General features: G+C 43.2%; 3 protein-coding genes across 4 annotated transcripts; 1 reads left to right on the top strand and 2 right to left on the bottom strand.

The window, feature by feature from the left end:
• Positions 1 to 321: 321 nt before the first annotated feature.
• LOC124691335 lies at positions 322 to 6,540 on the top strand. 2 transcript variants are annotated; one of them, XM_047224616.1, is made up of 8 exons: positions 324 to 499; positions 679 to 760; positions 1,693 to 1,798; positions 3,730 to 3,918; positions 4,365 to 4,826; positions 4,940 to 5,020; positions 5,172 to 5,264; positions 6,155 to 6,540. In XM_047224616.1, the coding sequence occupies exons 2-7, from the start codon at positions 704 to 706 to the stop codon at positions 5,237 to 5,239; spliced, it is 963 nt and encodes a 320-aa protein (XP_047080572.1). In that variant the 5' UTR covers positions 324 to 499; positions 679 to 703; the 3' UTR covers positions 5,240 to 5,264; positions 6,155 to 6,540. The 2 variants fall into 2 exon arrangements, with proteins under 2 accessions (XP_047080573.1, XP_047080572.1); XM_047224617.1 differs by lacking the exon at positions 5,172 to 5,264 and having other exon boundaries at positions 322 to 499.
• Positions 6,541 to 6,955: 415 nt separating this feature from the next.
• On the bottom strand, positions 6,956 to 8,083 carry LOC124689258 (BTB/POZ and MATH domain-containing protein 1-like). The gene has a single exon (XM_047222814.1). It carries the CDS (start codon positions 8,081 to 8,083, stop codon positions 6,956 to 6,958), a length of 1,128 nt encoding a protein of 375 aa, XP_047078770.1.
• A 1,282-nt stretch (positions 8,084 to 9,365) lies between these two features.
• On the bottom strand, positions 9,366 to 10,427 carry LOC124689257 (BTB/POZ and MATH domain-containing protein 1-like). Its single transcript, XM_047222813.1, has one exon. It carries the CDS (start codon positions 10,425 to 10,427, stop codon positions 9,366 to 9,368), a length of 1,062 nt encoding a protein of 353 aa, XP_047078769.1.
• Positions 10,428 to 16,963: the final 6,536 nt, after the last annotated feature.

Below are 16,963 nucleotides of genomic sequence, written 5' to 3'. Positions count from 1 at the left end.
CGGAAAGCACGATATCAACAATCTACAAACCACCTTAATGTTATGGTGAATCATGCATGTAATAAAAAAACCCTTTCTATTAAATCAACTGATCAATCCTATCCAATCCAACCTAATCCAAATAAATCTTCTTATCTACCAATCAAATCAATCATAAACTAAACATAATGCATTATTCCATGGAGTGGACAGTGGTCCCTCCCCTAACCATCCGAGCTGACCAGACCGGAGCCAAGTGGCCACTACCCGCCCACCATCTTTTTAATAAACAAAACCGGATAACGCAGCATCGATAATCCCAACGGATTAACTAGCCGCAACAAACAAAGCAAAGCAAAGCCAAGCCAGGACAAAGTCCCCTCTTTTGTTCTCTGCTGCCTGCGCCGCGCCGTCCGACTCTAGCTTCTGCCGTCGCCCTCACCACCGTGATCCGATCATACGCGAGCCTCCTTCCTCCTCGGCTCCCCCGCGTGCTGTCTCCTGCTGCAATCGAACCGAGGTGAGGGAGCGTGAGGCGGCGGTGCTCGATTTCTTCCCCCCGCCCGGTCGGACGGACGGACGGGATCGAATTATTCGTTCTTGCAGCCTTTCTGTGCTTATTTGCTTCTTGCTGGGATCAGTTTTGGCCTGGCGGATGGTTAATTTGTTGGCTAATCGTTGCTTGGTTTGCCGTCGCAGGAAAGGGGAGAGGCTAGGGCTGGAGATGTCCGGGGGAGAGGAAGACGACGTGCGCAAGGTGTCCCGCCAGGACATACAGCTCGTGAGCAAACCCGCCGCGCCCCATGATCCTGACCTTTGCTTTCCTCCTCGCATGATTCTATTTACTCCTCGAATCAGAAGAAGCTCTGTTTTTTTATTCAATTTGTTTCTACCTTTAGATGTTTTCTGGGGTTGTGCGGCACTTGCAGGGCAGGCTGAGTAGAACTGCTTTTCCTTGTAGTTTTGTTTCCCTTTCTCGTGTGTGATTTTGATTCGTTTTGGCCCTCGGGAATGGAATTGAATGGCTATGTGGCGGAATGGAAGGAAGGATGGAGGGGGGAAATGGGTACAAAGAGGAGATGGCTGACAAATTTGTGCTTGCCGCTAGGGCTTGCAACCCGGGACCGTGTATGAGAGGGGAAACATGTATCGCCCGCCATGCTTAACTGAAATGCAAACTAGGAAATTTCTTACTAACGTGATATTCAAGTGGCCGTCACCTACAATCTGTCAATTTTGTGCATGTGCAGATTCTTTTTTCTCAAGTCCTAATCATACTCGTCAGTGGGACACTTGCAGTTTTCCTCAGAATTTGTAGAGTATGTGTTCACACGATCACTATGTACATAGTACTGTTTCCCTGAAAGGATATTATCAAGCTTGAAGCAAGATAGTATAACTTTTCAAGACCCTAGTACTTTGCATTGACTACACAATCTCCCCAGTTGTCCCTTTCCCTTTTTTACTCTCCATTGTACACATAATGGCAACATGTGTTCCCTGTCATCTGGCCTACCTTGTGGTTATGCTCACATTTAGTTACTACCATTTTCATATACCATGTAGCTTGCCTCGTTATGTTTATAGAAACTTGTGACTGGAATTTCTGTGCATCGTGTTTAGATTCTTTATTATTTCGTATGTGCATGCTTGAAAGAACCTGCATATTTTCTCCTTGGAGCAATAAGTTCTCATGCAAACACTGTTTTACAGGTCCAGAATCTCATCGAACGTTGTCTTCAGCTTTATATGAACCAGAAAGAAGTGGTTCAAACTCTATCCTTCCAGGCAAAAATAGAGCCTAGCTTTACCGAGCTTGGTAATACTCTTGTACACATATAAGTTTCGTTCTTTTCTTATTTTGCACATTTGCTTGTTTTAGTTTGATGAGGTTTCATTATAGGCAATGCATCGCAATTAAATCTTAGATGCTCCTTTACCCATTCACATTGCATATATGGATATGGCTCTTAAGATTTAAAGAATAATATTTTATTTTATTTGAGTGTTGTATGTATGATTGTATTTGTTTTGCAGTCCTTGCCTTGTTGCCATGATGGTCTCTACTGGTTATTTTTTCCCTGTTTTTACTATGTTCATATCTTGTAATAAAATGAAAATCACTAGCTCTTTGTTCTTGTTGATGTTATTGCAGAATGCAACGTCTTCATGATTTATAAAATTTCCTTCAACTATGATGCATTCAACCAGGGCGGACCCAGAAAAAATCCTGACTAGGGGCATATCTCTACTACAATAGTGTAGCAGTTCTGAATTTGGATTTGCCATCTCTGTCTTATGTTTCCCGCCAAAATAACCCTATAGTGATTCTCAGCCGTTGATATGCCATACTGGGCCTGCATGTACTGTTCATCAATCATAAAGGATGATAATCCAACGGCTGACACGCATGGGATTCGCCCCCTGCGCAGCAAGTCTCGTTGCTGCGCTGGACCATAGTTATGTGAAAGGTGAACCAGAGTAGAGTAGAAGCTAGATGATTTTTTCTAGAAGCATGTACGTACGCCTAGGGGTAGTGGGAATGGTGTGGTACCGTGGTGATTGATATAGAGCATCTTGTCCATTGCCGTAGAAGAAAAAGTAAACTATGTTGCTGCTGCCTGCTCTGGTAGGTCTGAATGCGCATAATTAAAATACTTCAAAATTTACTTGAACTTCACAATCATCAGAACATTCACCGCTGCAGATTTTTTTTTGTTTGCTCGCATTTTAGTAATGATTGAAAACTTAGCATGTCTGATATAAAACCCATGAAAGATAATTCACCGGTTAAATTTTCATACATAGTCTTCTGTATATAAACCTACTCTTTACATTTTTATGAAATGTGATCATAAAAACTCATAATGATACTGAACTATCCATACATAATTTATGTTGTGTATAATCTGATACAGTATGACCTAAAAAGATGCATTTTTTTGCAGAAATTCTATACATCCTAGCATGTCACGTCTTACATGTTAACTTTATGGAAAAAACAGTGATAATATGTTTCATCTTAAAATTTAGAAATAGCTCATAAATTCAATTAAATATATAACATGACAACTCAAGTATATTATTTGGTAATGTAAAAAGGTATATTATTTTGTAGAGTCCTTTGTCTTTAAAGTCTTGTGCAACTAGAGTTTTACTTCATAATATGTAACATTCAAAAAAAGTTGGCACTCCCCAATTTTATCTGGTAACGTGCAAAGCACGTGCTACGTACTAGTTATTTGAGTGGGGCACTTCTTCTATGAATTTGCAGAATTTAAGTAATTTCTCTTCAAAGTATGTACAAACACTAAGGGATTTCAAAGTTTTTGAGTGGGGGCCTATGTCCCCATTAAGCTGCACCTAGGTCCGCCCCTGCATTTAACAATCAATAAATGATAGTAACTTGAACAAATATGCATTTTCTATACAGTACGATCGCTCTTTGAGGCTCTTTCTCAGTGATCTAAAATTAATGACAGAGCATATATGAGAATAGCACATGCCAACATAAATTTCACACTGCACATTGAACCTAAACAGGCCGCTTGTTTGAATTTAAATGCTATTTCATTCACAATTTAACAGGATGAATGAATCCCATCAATTAACATATGAGAGGAATATTTGTCTTTCTATCAGAATTCTGGAGAACATTAAGGATTCCATCACAGAATTGAATCTTGATTTGGCGTTTTTACTGGTGAATACATGGATGATCACTCTCTTTGTCATTGTTCTTTTCTCCAGTCTGGCAGAAACTTGAAGAAGAGAACCATGAGTTTTTTAAGGCATATTATGTGAGGTTGATGCTTAAGAATCAAATAATGGTGTTCAACAAGCTCCTTGAGGATCAGCATCGTCTTATGAGTAAAGAACAATCTTCTGGAGTGGCTTTAATGACCCCTACTGCTCCTAATGGCTCTGACTCAAGCACAAGTAAGTTTTTTTTCCTGTCACAGCTGTGCTAGTAACTTGCAGTCTAAGAAAGGTATCTCCTAAAATTTTCAGTGCCAGTTCAGTTAGATTAATATGTAACGTGTTGCGAATACTAAGGCAATGCAGTTTCATTTGCATGAACATAGTTATCTCATCTCCAATGATAGTTCGGTAAAGATTTTTTTATTTATTTCTCCATTGATAGTTTGGTAAAAGATTCTTTTTATTTCTCCAAATGATAGTTTGGTAAACGATTCTTTTTATTTCTCCAATGAAAGTTTGGTAAAAGATTCTTTTTATTCATTCATTACAGATCAAGATCTACTATTTTTAGTTTTTCAAGTCCTGATTCTTTGTTTTGAATTTATTAGCCAACCTGTAAGTTCAACTAAGTCATAATCCTATTTTTATTATGTTCTAATATACAATTTTTTTTACTGTCTCAGTGAACACAAACACGTGTTTTCTAGCTGACAGTACTAGCACTGCAATGTCGGATAGCTTCCTACTGAATGGAAATTCTGGTGGTATGATAAATGACGCTCCAGCTACTGACCAATTTATCTATGCTGGTAAAGTTGTCCATGGTTTTCCTAGTGGTATGGATGCTTCAGCTAGTCTACTATCAGCACATAGTTCGACTGTTGGGCAGTTCAACGGAAGCAATGGTACAACAATAAAGGCAGAGTCTAGCTTCTCGAGCAATCCAGAATTTGCATTCTGCAACGATAGCGCTTTCCTGGAGCCTTGCCAATCAATGGGGGATGCCTCGGGTGGATCTTTTAGCAGCTCTGAACTGAATGGGCAACCGATTCCGGACATGGATACATCATCATATGGTTTTTTGGGCCAGATTCCTCGCAATTTTAGTTTTTCAGATTTAACAGAGGATTTCAGTCATAGTACAGGTACTTTTGTTTGATTTAATAGACGTTTTTTTTCACCATTTCTTTTCTTAAGTATTGCTGTTTTAATACCGTTATTGTATAACTTTTAATATTTTTATTTGGTTTCTCTGCAGAAATATTAGAGAATTATGGCAGATCCCCTTTCATTCCTTCCGAGAGTAACTTCTCAGAGTCTACTCCCGGAGAACACACAGGTTAAACATCTTCCTTCCCTCCATATTTCTCCTTTTCATGATCGCCCATCCTAAACAAGCCAAGCATGACAAGATAATGTTAACTTAAACTTACAACACCATGCCTTGATGCATTGTTTGATCTAGCTAATGGTTCTCTTGCTACTGTCAGAATTAGGAAATAGACGGCTAAATTCCATATCTGAGGGTGTTAGTTATGAAGATTTTGGAAGTGATTAATCAGATTTTGATCGTACTGCCTGAGGTAATTTCGTAAGCAGACATAGATTTAACAATTTTTAGGTAAATTCACAAATAGATATTTTTCCGCATTCTCCATGTAATTTCCCGGTCTTTGCTTGGATTTGATTGACTGGGGTTGTGGTAAAAATGGCAACTTCCAAACTGAAATATTACCTCACCTCCCTCATCTAACTTCAAATCTGTACCAGAGCCTGGCCCACTGAACATAAATATTTCTTCAGTACATGCAGTGTCAAAGTTATTGCATCAATAGATAGTCAATGTAGGAAATTATCTGTAGAGACACAAGAGTGAGTAGTTACACTTCACTTGTACCATGGTACCTTTTAGTCACCGCACTCTGCCTGTGTTTCATGTAAAGCTCAGGAAGAAGATTGTAGTTGTATGGGGGCCCAGTACACCATTAGTCGTTAGGTGGGCTTGGTAGTACTTCCAAACAGAAGAAGAACTAGTACATGCATTGACCTTTAGATTAACACTGTGAAAGCTACAGGAATGATAGGACTAGGATCAAGAGTAAACGGCATGCTCTTAAACATGCGTACCTTTGAATTACCATGGTGCAGTAACTTAAGATGGTACAGGGAAACTATATTTTAACTGTGGACCTAAGGATTCATCATATTTTGAGGGCAGGGTAGTGGGTCAATATTTGTGTAGACTGGAATACAAACTACTTCGCGTTGAGATTTTGCACGACCGTAGGGTACATCATTGTCAACATGTAGGGATTTTTTTTGGATTTTTTTTGAAACTTTTCAGAATCTCAATATATTTCTTTTAAAAAAAGAAGGGCTCCAAAGCGACTTCTTGGCTGTAGCCTATGCTGTTTTAACTTGACCAAGATCTTTACCGTTTTAACTTATTTTTCCCTTCATTTTGTATGTGCAGTTTAAGCAGTGATGCGCCAGTTGTACAGAGTCCTTTGGGCAGGCAAATCCCTATAATCATTTGCATTGAATACAGCTAATTTGCGGAAACTGTTCATTGTTGGACTTGGGCCCTGTGTTGTTGTAGACTTCCAGCTTGGTTGACACTGAAGGATGCAAGAAATGCATGTTCCTGTATCCTTGCTAATGGTACTGTAGAAGTGTTCTGTAACTTTTCCAGTTACTTAAGGTAGCATTAGCTTTGGCTGGAGCTCTGTATGATGGTTAATTAATGATCTGTATGATCTTGTATAAAGGTTATTCTGAACTGCTGCATTTGTAATGGTTAGTACTTGTCCATGCCATGTTCCATTTCTATTCAAACTGAAGATTTGCGTTGGTAAGATATTTCTGTGATCCGCTATCAGCTTGATAGCATCTGCTGAAATTTAATTTATGATCATTTTGGATGTGTCGTAGGGTGGTATTACGCTACTGGTGTTTTAGATAATCAAACAAGCATATGCCAACGGATTCTGCTAGTTTTGAGTCCATAGAAAGCGAAGAACAAGTGGTTGATAGCGTGGAGGACAATGCAATTATATTCGAGAATTCGCTCTAGCAAACTGCAATTGCGTATATACAAACCTTGCAGTGATCTGGCGGTGTGGCGTAGTCCTTGCAACGTGCTCTAATGCCACTAATATTTTTTATTAGGAATACTCCTTGACTACTTGCCACCGAAGAAAATGTTGCCCACATTCAACTAGAAAATATACCGATTATATGTATCACTTTCCTTTGTAGCACGAGTTGAAGAAAATTACAACTTGTCAATAACTTTATCCAGAATATTGGACACGACATGTGGGTGATTTTGCTTAAGCTGTCTAAACCCCTCGGTTCTCATAATGGCTTGTAACCTATCACCATCTCTTACCATATACTCGAGACAACAAGCCTTGAGCTGTTGGCAACTATGCTCCTCTGCAAAAGCTAGAGTGGCTCCCATTGTGTTGACATCTATCACCTTGCTGAGTTTGCTCTGACACATGAGGTTTAGCCTTTCAATTGCATATCGGTTGGCCACGATGAGTAGATGTTGCGTCATGTTTATAGCATATTCCGTAGTCTCCTTCATAAAATCGGGTAGAGAATCGTTGTATAGGTAGTGCAACAGGATCTCGAAAACTTTCGCATCGATATCCTCGATGCGGATGCTTTTTTGTTTGGTCTCTACCAGGGTGCTGAAGACCGGGGAATGTGCAGCGAGCACACACCCATGCACCTGGAATCTCTTGAGCCAACCGATCTTCACGGTCATATCTGCCTTGAGATTGCTACCAAGAAGGTCTTGGAGATGTTCGCTTACATCGGACGGTGGCACAACAACGCAGTTGTCATCATCATCGTGCTCACGACCTTGGATGAGTTTGGTGGTAACAATCTCCATGGTGCCCTTGATTACAAGACAGTCATCGTTGAGGCACCCTGACGCAGCCAAATCGGATTTACTGACAAACTTGGATCCACCAAAACCAGAATTGCTGGACGAGAACTTCATGGATGTATTACTCTTGCATTTGTACTTCTCCCCAGTCGTGGGTGACGCAGGGTCCTGGAGGCTGAAGCCGTAGGACGCCGTGACCCCATCCTTGCTGGCGCTAAGCAGCTTGAGGAAAATAGATATGAACTGCCCGTCGGCTATTCTTGTGTCGCCGTTGGGGAAGTAGACGAGAGCCCATTCATAACCGCCGACGCTGAAGGGCTCGGACGTGAGGCTGTCATCGCTGTCTTTGAACAGGGAGTGCCCGACAACCTTGAACAGGTGTTCGCCGGCATGGACGACATCATAGGATGAGGTCTTGGTTGCCGGGGCCATCGGCGGCGATGGTGTAGGCAAGAAGTTCCGTGAATAGAAATCGAAGAGGGTAGACAGGTAGGCGAACATGCCGACTTTCCGAGGTAATAGATAGATGGACAAGGTACTCGGATCTTTGCTATATGCTACAACTAGACGAACAAAAGACGTACATATATATGTATTCGAGATTAAACCGGTTGCTATTTTATTGGAAACATACGTGATGTCTCCAAGCTAATTACGTGAGGTCGAAGCATCACCTCGTGCCACAATCAGACTCTAGCTAGCTATTACAGATACACTCTCTCCGGCCGCCTCCGCTCTGTCTCCCCACTGTCGCTGCTCCTCCCGGCCTCCGGGCACACCATCGACGACTACAACTGCCTGTTTGCGGCCATGGCACGGGACAGGGACGACGACACCGGTGGTCGTTCTGGAGCGATCTGGAAACGACAGAGAAGGTGAGCTGTGACCTGTGAGCACCATAGCGACGGGACATACAACCGACTGCAGGTTGATTTTCTGATTTAGAAGGGCTAAAGTGAACGACGGCGGCCTCCGGTGCACACAAAGGTCTGCGTGGAGTGGCCGAGTCGGTAAGGCTGGGAACGAGCTGGAGTGGTTGATCGATCGAGGAGAAATATGTTGTCGCTCTGGCGATCTTATTGTGGCGAGCGATCCTACTCAAGCCTTCTTTGATGCCATCCATTTGTCAAGGTTAGCCGCTTACTGCTTCGTGCGGCCGGGGCTGAATCTTGTGAAGGTCCCGGCGTCGCTCATGGTCCATGAGTGTGTGCCGGTTTCATTTCGGCATCCGACTAGGCCAATAGGATAAGTCGGTGGCTAGGAGGAGTGTCTTGGTATTGGAAAAGTATAGAAATGATACTTGCTTATGTACGGCTTTGAGCTCGCATCTTGGAGTGTCGGCTAAGTGGAGGTCATATTTAGACGATGGATATTTGCAGCCGCTCGAGTTGGTCGATCTAGTTTAGCCTTGTCCCAAGGATAAAGAAACGTTTGGATAGAGACACACTATAAGTTTAGTCGTGTCGAGTATGAAGAAATAATTTATAACTTGTCAACTTAAAGTTGTTGTGATAGCTTTGCGGCTAGTCGTTGGAAACATGAGTTGTTGATGTGTTGTTGTCGTGAACAAGAATACTAATTTCGATCTTTCGTATCCTCTCTACTAATCAATAAATAAACTATTGCCACTAAAAATCATGAACTGATAAACTGTTCAGCAAAGATAGAAAAGATTAAACACACACAAGACGAAACATTGCTGAGTAATCTGTGCATAGTAAATATAATTGTTCTCTTACTGTTTTATAGGAGCTTGCACTTTCCATATTATAAAGGCGGACCGCTACAGCTTGTCAATTACCTTGTCCAGAATATCAGATGCAATACTCGGGTGGTTTTGCCTGTGTCGCTTGAAGTTATTAGTTTTAATAGTGGCTCGTATCCTCTCAGTGTCTCTTGCTATATGACCGAGACAATAATTCTTGAGCTGTTGACAGTTGAATTGCTCAGCGAGATTCAAAGTGATGCCCAGTGTCTTAGCCTCTATTGCCTTGCTCAATTTATCCTGACATATCAACTTCAAACTCTCCATGGCGTACCGATCAGCTGCGACAAGCAAATGTTGGGTCATGTTCATAGCCTCTACCGTGGTCTCCTCCATGAACTCTGGGAGGCAATCATTGTACATGTAATAGAGTAAGACCTCGAAAACTCTGGCATCTACGTCGTTAACGCGGATTGTGGTTTGTCTGCTCTCCACCATAGATCCACACAGCAGCGCACGGAAGACTGGCGACCGTGCAGCGAGCACACACCCGTGCACCTTAAAACTTTTGAACCACCCAATCCTTACCGTCAAGTCCACCTCAAGGCCGTTCTCCAGAAGATTGCCAAGATCCTTGCCGAGGACCGAGGGCGGAATGATGATGCTATTTTCGTTGTCCTCAATGTCTTTAGTGAGCTTGGAGGCAATAACAGTGATCGTGCACTTGATCAGTAGACAGTCATCCTGGAGATACCCCGACGCAATCAAGTCAGATTTACTCATAAATTTGTTTGTACCCCAATTGCCACCGTCCACCAGCGCAAACTTTGTGGTGTAGCCGAATTTGTGCTTCTCTCCTGTGGCCGACGGTGCCGGGTCCTGTATGCAGAAGGAGTAGTACGCAGTGACCTCAGAATCACCGGCGGTGTTTATCAAGTTGAGAAAAATCGAAGAGAACTGATCGTCGACGGTCCTAGAGTTGCCGTTTGGGTAGTAGCGGATAGCCCAGTCATGGCCGCCGACGCGGAAGGGCGCGGACGTGAGACAGGTATTGCTGCCTTTGACGAGGGAGTGGTTGACGACCTTGAATAGGTGCTCGCCGGCGTGGAGGACCACAGTCGAGGCGGTCTTTGTTACCATGGCCGCCTGCAATATTGCGTGTTAAGGTTGAGGAAAAGAAATCGATCTACGATGGGGTAGATGGATAGCCTTTACGTACTTATATTATTGGGCCATTTGGGGATTAGGCCGGTGTTAATATCTGACACGGTCTCCTAGCTGATCACGTACGTACGGGAGGGCAAAGCCATCAGTTCGTGTTACGATCAAACTTCAACGGGAATCCATTATTGCACGCCTCTACTCTACTTCTTCTTTGTATATACTCCATATGTATGATGTAGTGGAGTAAGCATGAAACCATCATGACTCAACTTACGTCCAGCAGCATACCTTGCATGTATTTTGCTAGACGGCGATTATTTGCCGGCCGGCTGTTTGCGCGAATCTGTGGTTCGTCGGGTGGCTGACGCAGGGTAACTGCAACCTATCTTTTCGAATGTCTATGCATCTCCTATTGTTTTGGATTACCCAGCTCACGCGACCGTTGTGCTACTATTAGTAATCTGGTATGCTTAATTTCGATTTTTTTTCATAAGATGTCGTACTCACGTATTAGTTAACGTTGGCCCAAATGTGCATAATGATTTATCTGCATCATTTTTGTAGTTCAATCACTTCAACCATCGGGTTTCTATTTGGCCATTTTATCAGGATTTGTTTCATCATTCCCCAGTTTGAAATAGACTTTTTCTTTGTTTTCCATTTCTTGTTGTAGGACAAGATCATAATGGATGAAGAAAAACATGGGAAAGGTGGCTAAAAATATCAACTTTTTTTAAAATGTTAATAAGTTTTTTTTTGAATTCTTTAAATGTTAATAAGTTTCTATCGATGATTACCAAAACCACCATTTACACTATTGCACGTCCTTGCTGCAGTGCATGTGATATCTTGTTGTGCTTCTATAAAGGCAGCAAGGAATATGAATCAGTCTCTCGCTCCCTCCCCCCTTCTCTCGTAGCAAGGCCAAAGGGAGGAGAGCAAACCATCCCCACCAACAGCCAACGAGGTTGCGGGCTCCCATCTACTTCTGTTGGGGAGAGCCCTGGTTCTCTCCTGGCATGTAAGTAGGTGTAGGGCTAGGTCTCCTAGGGGCGCTGTTCTGGTGGCGGATGCGGCGCCACGTCATGGTCTTTGTGCTACCGTTTGTTCCCTACTCTGGTGTTCCCCTTTACGGTGGGGCTGGTGGCAGCGTCTTCTTGGTGACCAGGTTTGGCCGGCAAGATCTATGTGGTGGGGTTGGGTTGGTGCGACGGCAGCGGTGACCCACCCGATGCCTTTTGTTCCGGGTCTGCCTTCGTCTCGGCAGTGTTTCCTCGAACACAACTCATGGTCGTAGGAGGTTATATAGGGGTGAACCGGCTGGCGCCGGCTGCCACTCTTGGTGGCGATGACGGAGACCTGTGGGATGCCTTGCTCTTGGATCAAGTTATGTGGTGGGCAGTCTGGCCTCCACCTCCTACTTCGACGGGAGGAAACGACATATCTGTAGTCTGTCGAGCACGGGGATGCTCCCCGTCCGACATGCATGCCCCAATGTCCCCCTTCACCTTGGGAATGAGAGTAATGATCCCATAGTTTAGGCGGGCAATGTCCATCCGTCCCAGGGCGAGGTCATTGAGGATCTGTAGAATAGGACCTCTTAGGATTCCTCAGAATCTTTTAAAGAAGAGGACCGACAGGCCATCCGGGTCAGGAGCCGAGTCTGGCTTCATGCTCAAGAGCACCTCGTCTAACTCCTCAACAGTGAAAGTGGGATCCAAAGCAAGGTTTTCGTCGTCGGAGATGAGCTTACTATCTTCTCACAAATGCTAACCAAGAGCAAACACCCTAGTTTGCCCCTCCCACCCCATCAGACCTCGGTAGAACTGATAAATATGCTCCGTCAGATCCCATTTTTCATGGACCTCCCTCTGGTCGATTACAAGTCTAGGGATCGAACACTTCCTCCTGCACCCATTCACAATGGCATAGAAGTAAGAAGTGCATGAGTCTCCCTTGAGCGTACATTGCATGCAGCTGCATTGTCTCCAGTATTCCCCATCTGCCTTATCCAACACAAGGAGCTGATCCTTCAAATGATACCGGAGGGCCCATCCCTCCTCGTCCAGGCAAGATGAGCCCACCACCCTATCGAGGTGTGCCACCGGCTGCATTAGGTTAGCCCTGGAGCCCCTTTTCTCCCGTCCCAAGTTAGCTCCCCATCCTTTGAGGAACTGTCGGGAGTTCCGAGCCAGACACCTCCATAGATCAACACAACACCTATGTGGCCCCAAGTCAGCAGTAAAGCTCTAAAGTTTTCCCTTCACCAGTTCCATGTGAAGCGTTCCCTCCATTTTTTTGCAATGCGAGTGCCCCCATGACCTAGATCGTGCCAACTCCGTGGTGTCTGAGGGCAAGCACATGCTCCAGCCTGGTCAGTCAGCTCCTGTATCCTTTACTTCCCTGGTGTTCTCCCCTGGCGACCAGATTCACTCCAAGCCGGTGTCGTCCATGATCAGTAGTAGGAGCGAAGCCTTAGCTTTTGCCTCGGCGACCCCTCCTCCACCCCTTCCCTACAAACTCCCCCAACACCACCTTGTCGACCCGACCACCCAGCCCTGCTTCACCATGGACCATGCATACTGCCGAGCTGCCTGAGTCGGCGAACTCGACCTACCTCTCATCTGCATTCAGATTTTTGAGCGGGAACCACTACTACAAGTTGGATCCTCGTTGACGCCTCGGTTCCTAACATTTTGCATGAGAGGTGCTCCTCCTCCTCGTTGAGTTGGGCCGAGGAGGGGCGGCGTTGATCCAAGGGTTGGTCTATTGGCGGCTCGATGGTGGCCCTTGGAAATGACTTGTGACCGTGAAGGTATACCCTTATCAGACTCCACAAGCTATCGACGCCCGTGGAGGTGTGCAAGGAGGACTGGATTCTCCTGATCCTGGCTGGACAACTGATTTCAACGACTTCTACCTCACATAGGTACACATAGGTCTATGAGTTCAAGTCAATGCACCTCCTCTTTTTCTTCCTTGTCTAGTTTACCTTCCTAATTTATCTTCTCTATGCTTCCTTCAAACTTGTTGTAGTACTAGTCATGTTTGTCCGACCCTGCACAAGATGAAACCAACAAATTAATCTTTCTCCATCCTTCAAATCTTCACTCACCCCAAAATCATGGTACTGCCAGTCTAAAACTCACACTCACAAATTCATTTCAAAAAGTGTGATTCATTATTTTTTCATATTCCTGGAGCTGGTTGTTTGTTACCCACTCCTTTGCTTGACAACCTATTCTCCCTCGAGAATGGACAATTGCATAATGTTGTGCAGGAAGAACAAGAACAACCGTACCTTGAAGAAGCCGAGGACGAAGACATGGAGGAAGAAGGGAAACCCGATTAAGAAGTACCACCACCATAGATCTATGCCATGTACAAGACCATCTACTCGCTTGGAGGCTCCATCGACAACTTGAGCAACCTCGCCGACTCCTGATACGTCTCAAACGTATCTATAATTTCTTATGTTCCATGCTAGTTTTATGACAATACTCACATGTTTTGTATACATTTTATATCATTTTTATGCATTTTACGGCACTAACCTATTAACAAGATGCTGTTTTTGGTTTCAGAAATCCTACACAGGAAATATTCTCGGAATTGGACGAAACAAAAGCCCACGGTCTTATTTTGCACGGAGCCTTCCAGAAGTCTGAAGAGGAGACGAAGAGGGGCGACGAGGCGGCCACACCCTAGGGGCGCGCGGCCCCACCCTTGGGCGCGCCGCCCTATGGGGTGGGCCCCTCGGGCGCCTACCGACTCTGCCCCTTCGCCTATATATTCTCTCCGTCGCGAAAACCCTATCACCGAGAGCCACGATACGAGAAAAGTTCCAGAGACGCCGCCGCCGCCAATCCCATCTCGGGGGATTCAGGAGATCACCTCCGGCACCCTGCCGGAGAGGGGAATCATCACCGGAGGGCTCTACATCACCATGCCCGCCTCCGGATTGATACGTGAGTAGTTCATCCTTGGACTATGGGTCCATATCAGTAGCTAGATGGTTGTCTTCTCCTCTTGTGCTATCATGTTTAGATCTTGTGAGCTACCTATCATGATCAAGATTGTCTATTTGTAATGCTACATGTTGTGTTTGTTGGGATCCGATGAATATTGAATACTATGTCAAGTTGATTATCAATCTTATATGTGTTGTTTATGTTCTTGCATGCTCTCTATTGCTAGTAGAGGCTCTGGCCAAGTTGATATTTGTAACTCCAAGAGGGAGTATTTATGCTCGATAGTGGGTTCATGCCTCCATTGAATCTGGGACGAGTGACGTAAAGTTCTAAGGTTGTGGATGTGCTGTTGCCACTAGGGATAAAACATCGATGCTTTGTCTAAGGATATTTGTGTTGATTACATTACGCACAGTACTTAATGCAATTATCTCGTTGTTTGCAACTTAATACTCGGAAGGGGTGCGGATGCTAACCCGAAGGTGGACTTTTTAGGCATAGATGCATGCTGGATAGCGGTCTATGTTCTTTGTCGTAATGCCCTAATTAAATCTCATAGTAGTAATCATGATATATGTATGTGCATCTCTATTTTTCAATTGCCCAACTGTAATTTGTTCGCCCAACATGCTATTTATCTTATTGGAGAGACACCACTAGTGAACTGTGGACCCCGGTCCATTCTTTTACATCTGAAATACAATCTACTGCAATTTCTGTTCTCTGTTGTTCTTTGCAAACAAACATCATTCTCCACACCATACGTTTAATCCTTTGTTTTCAGCAAGCCAGTGAGATTGACAACCTCACTGTTAAGTTGGGGCAAAGTATTGTGATTGTGTTGTGCAGGTTCCACGTTGGCGCCGGAATCCCTGGTGTTGCGCCGCACTACACTCCTTCACCAACAACCTTCACGTGGCCTTCATCTCCTACTGGTTCGATAACCTTGGCTTCTTACTGAGGGAAACTTGCTGCTGTACACATCACACTTTCCTCTTGGGGTTCCCAACGGACGTGTGCTTCACGCGCCATCAAGCATTTTTCTGGCGCCGTTGCCGGGGAGATCAAGACACGCTACAAGGGGAGTCTCTCACATCCAATCTCTTTACTTTGTTTATTGTCTTGCTTTACTTTATTTTATTTTCTGTCTTGTTTGCTTTCTTTATATCAAAAACACAAAAAAATTAGTTACTTGCTTTTACTTTATTTTATTTTCTGTCTTGTTTGCTTTCTTTATATCAAAAACATAAAAAAATTAGTTACTTGCATTTACTTTATTAGTTTAGTTTTGTTTATTTCATCATGCTTCACCCTAAGTTCACTTTGAAAGATATATCGGTAGGAAGTGGGTCTATCATTGGAAGAGATAATATAGAAGAATTTTTCACTCATGTTAGTAGAGTTAAAGATTTTGAAGATAGATCCTTGGTAGAACTTGCTCCTAATTATGAAATTGCTACTGCCTCTTTAGTGCACATGTTGGAAGCTAGATTTGTTAATCTTAATCCAATAATGCAACATATGTTTCTTACACTCGGTGATATGGAAGAAGGAGAGAAGAAATATTTTGTTTTAGAAACCCTTCTTAGAGAATTTGGTGATGTAGCTAGAGAAGCTAGGAAAGTCTTTATTCGACATAAGATGCTAGGCTTTTGTACAAATTTTGCAAATATCCTTGAAAAGAGGGAAAAAGATAGGCTAAGATACACTAATAAAGCCAATTGTGAGGAGGAGATTAAAATACCAATACCTTATAAACTCATAGGAATGCATGAGGCATTAGAAAAGAATTTTGATTGGATTGTTCCTGAAAATTTATTTGAGGAGGATAGTAAGCCTAAAGGTGATGAAAAAGGAGTTTCTTACATATATAAGATACAATGCATAGTTGAGAAAACTCCAGACACCTCTGTTGATGCTTCTTCTCTTGATAATACTTGATTTGCACTTTCTACGCCTAGCTGAAAGGCGTTACAGAAAAGCACTTCTTGGGAGATAACCCATGTTGTTTTTATTTATTTTGCTACTGTTTTGTTGTGTCTTGGAAGTTGTTACTACTGTAGCAACCTCTCCTTATCATATTGTTGTGCCAAGTAAAGTCTCTGATAGTAAAGTTGATACTAGATTTGAATTTCTGCGCAGAAACAGATTTTTACCTGTCACGAATTTGAGTAGATCTCTCTGTAGAAGAATCAAAAAAATCTGCAAAAATTCATGCGTGATCCTCAGATATGTACGCAACTTTCATTAGTTTTGAGCTTTTTCATCTGAGCCTGTTAAGTGCCTCTAAAAAAATCGTCTTTACGGACTGTTCTGTTTTGACAGATTCTGCCTTTTATTTCACATTGCCTCTTTTACTGTGTTGAGTGGATTTCTTTGTTCCATTAACTTTCAGTAGCTTTTGGTAATGTCCAGAAGTGTTAAGAATGATTGTGTACCCTCTGAACATGTGAATTTTTGATTATGCACTAACCCTCTAATGAGTTTGTTTTGAGTTTGGTGTGGAGGAAGTTTTCAAGGGTCAAGAGAGGAGGATGATAT

Source organism: Lolium rigidum, chromosome 2, assembly GCF_022539505.1.
Source record: "Lolium rigidum isolate FL_2022 chromosome 2, APGP_CSIRO_Lrig_0.1, whole genome shotgun sequence".
In the NCBI taxonomy this organism is placed as follows: Eukaryota; Viridiplantae; Streptophyta; class Magnoliopsida; order Poales; family Poaceae; genus Lolium; species Lolium rigidum.
This window is presented reverse-complemented; position numbering and strand designations above follow the sequence as displayed.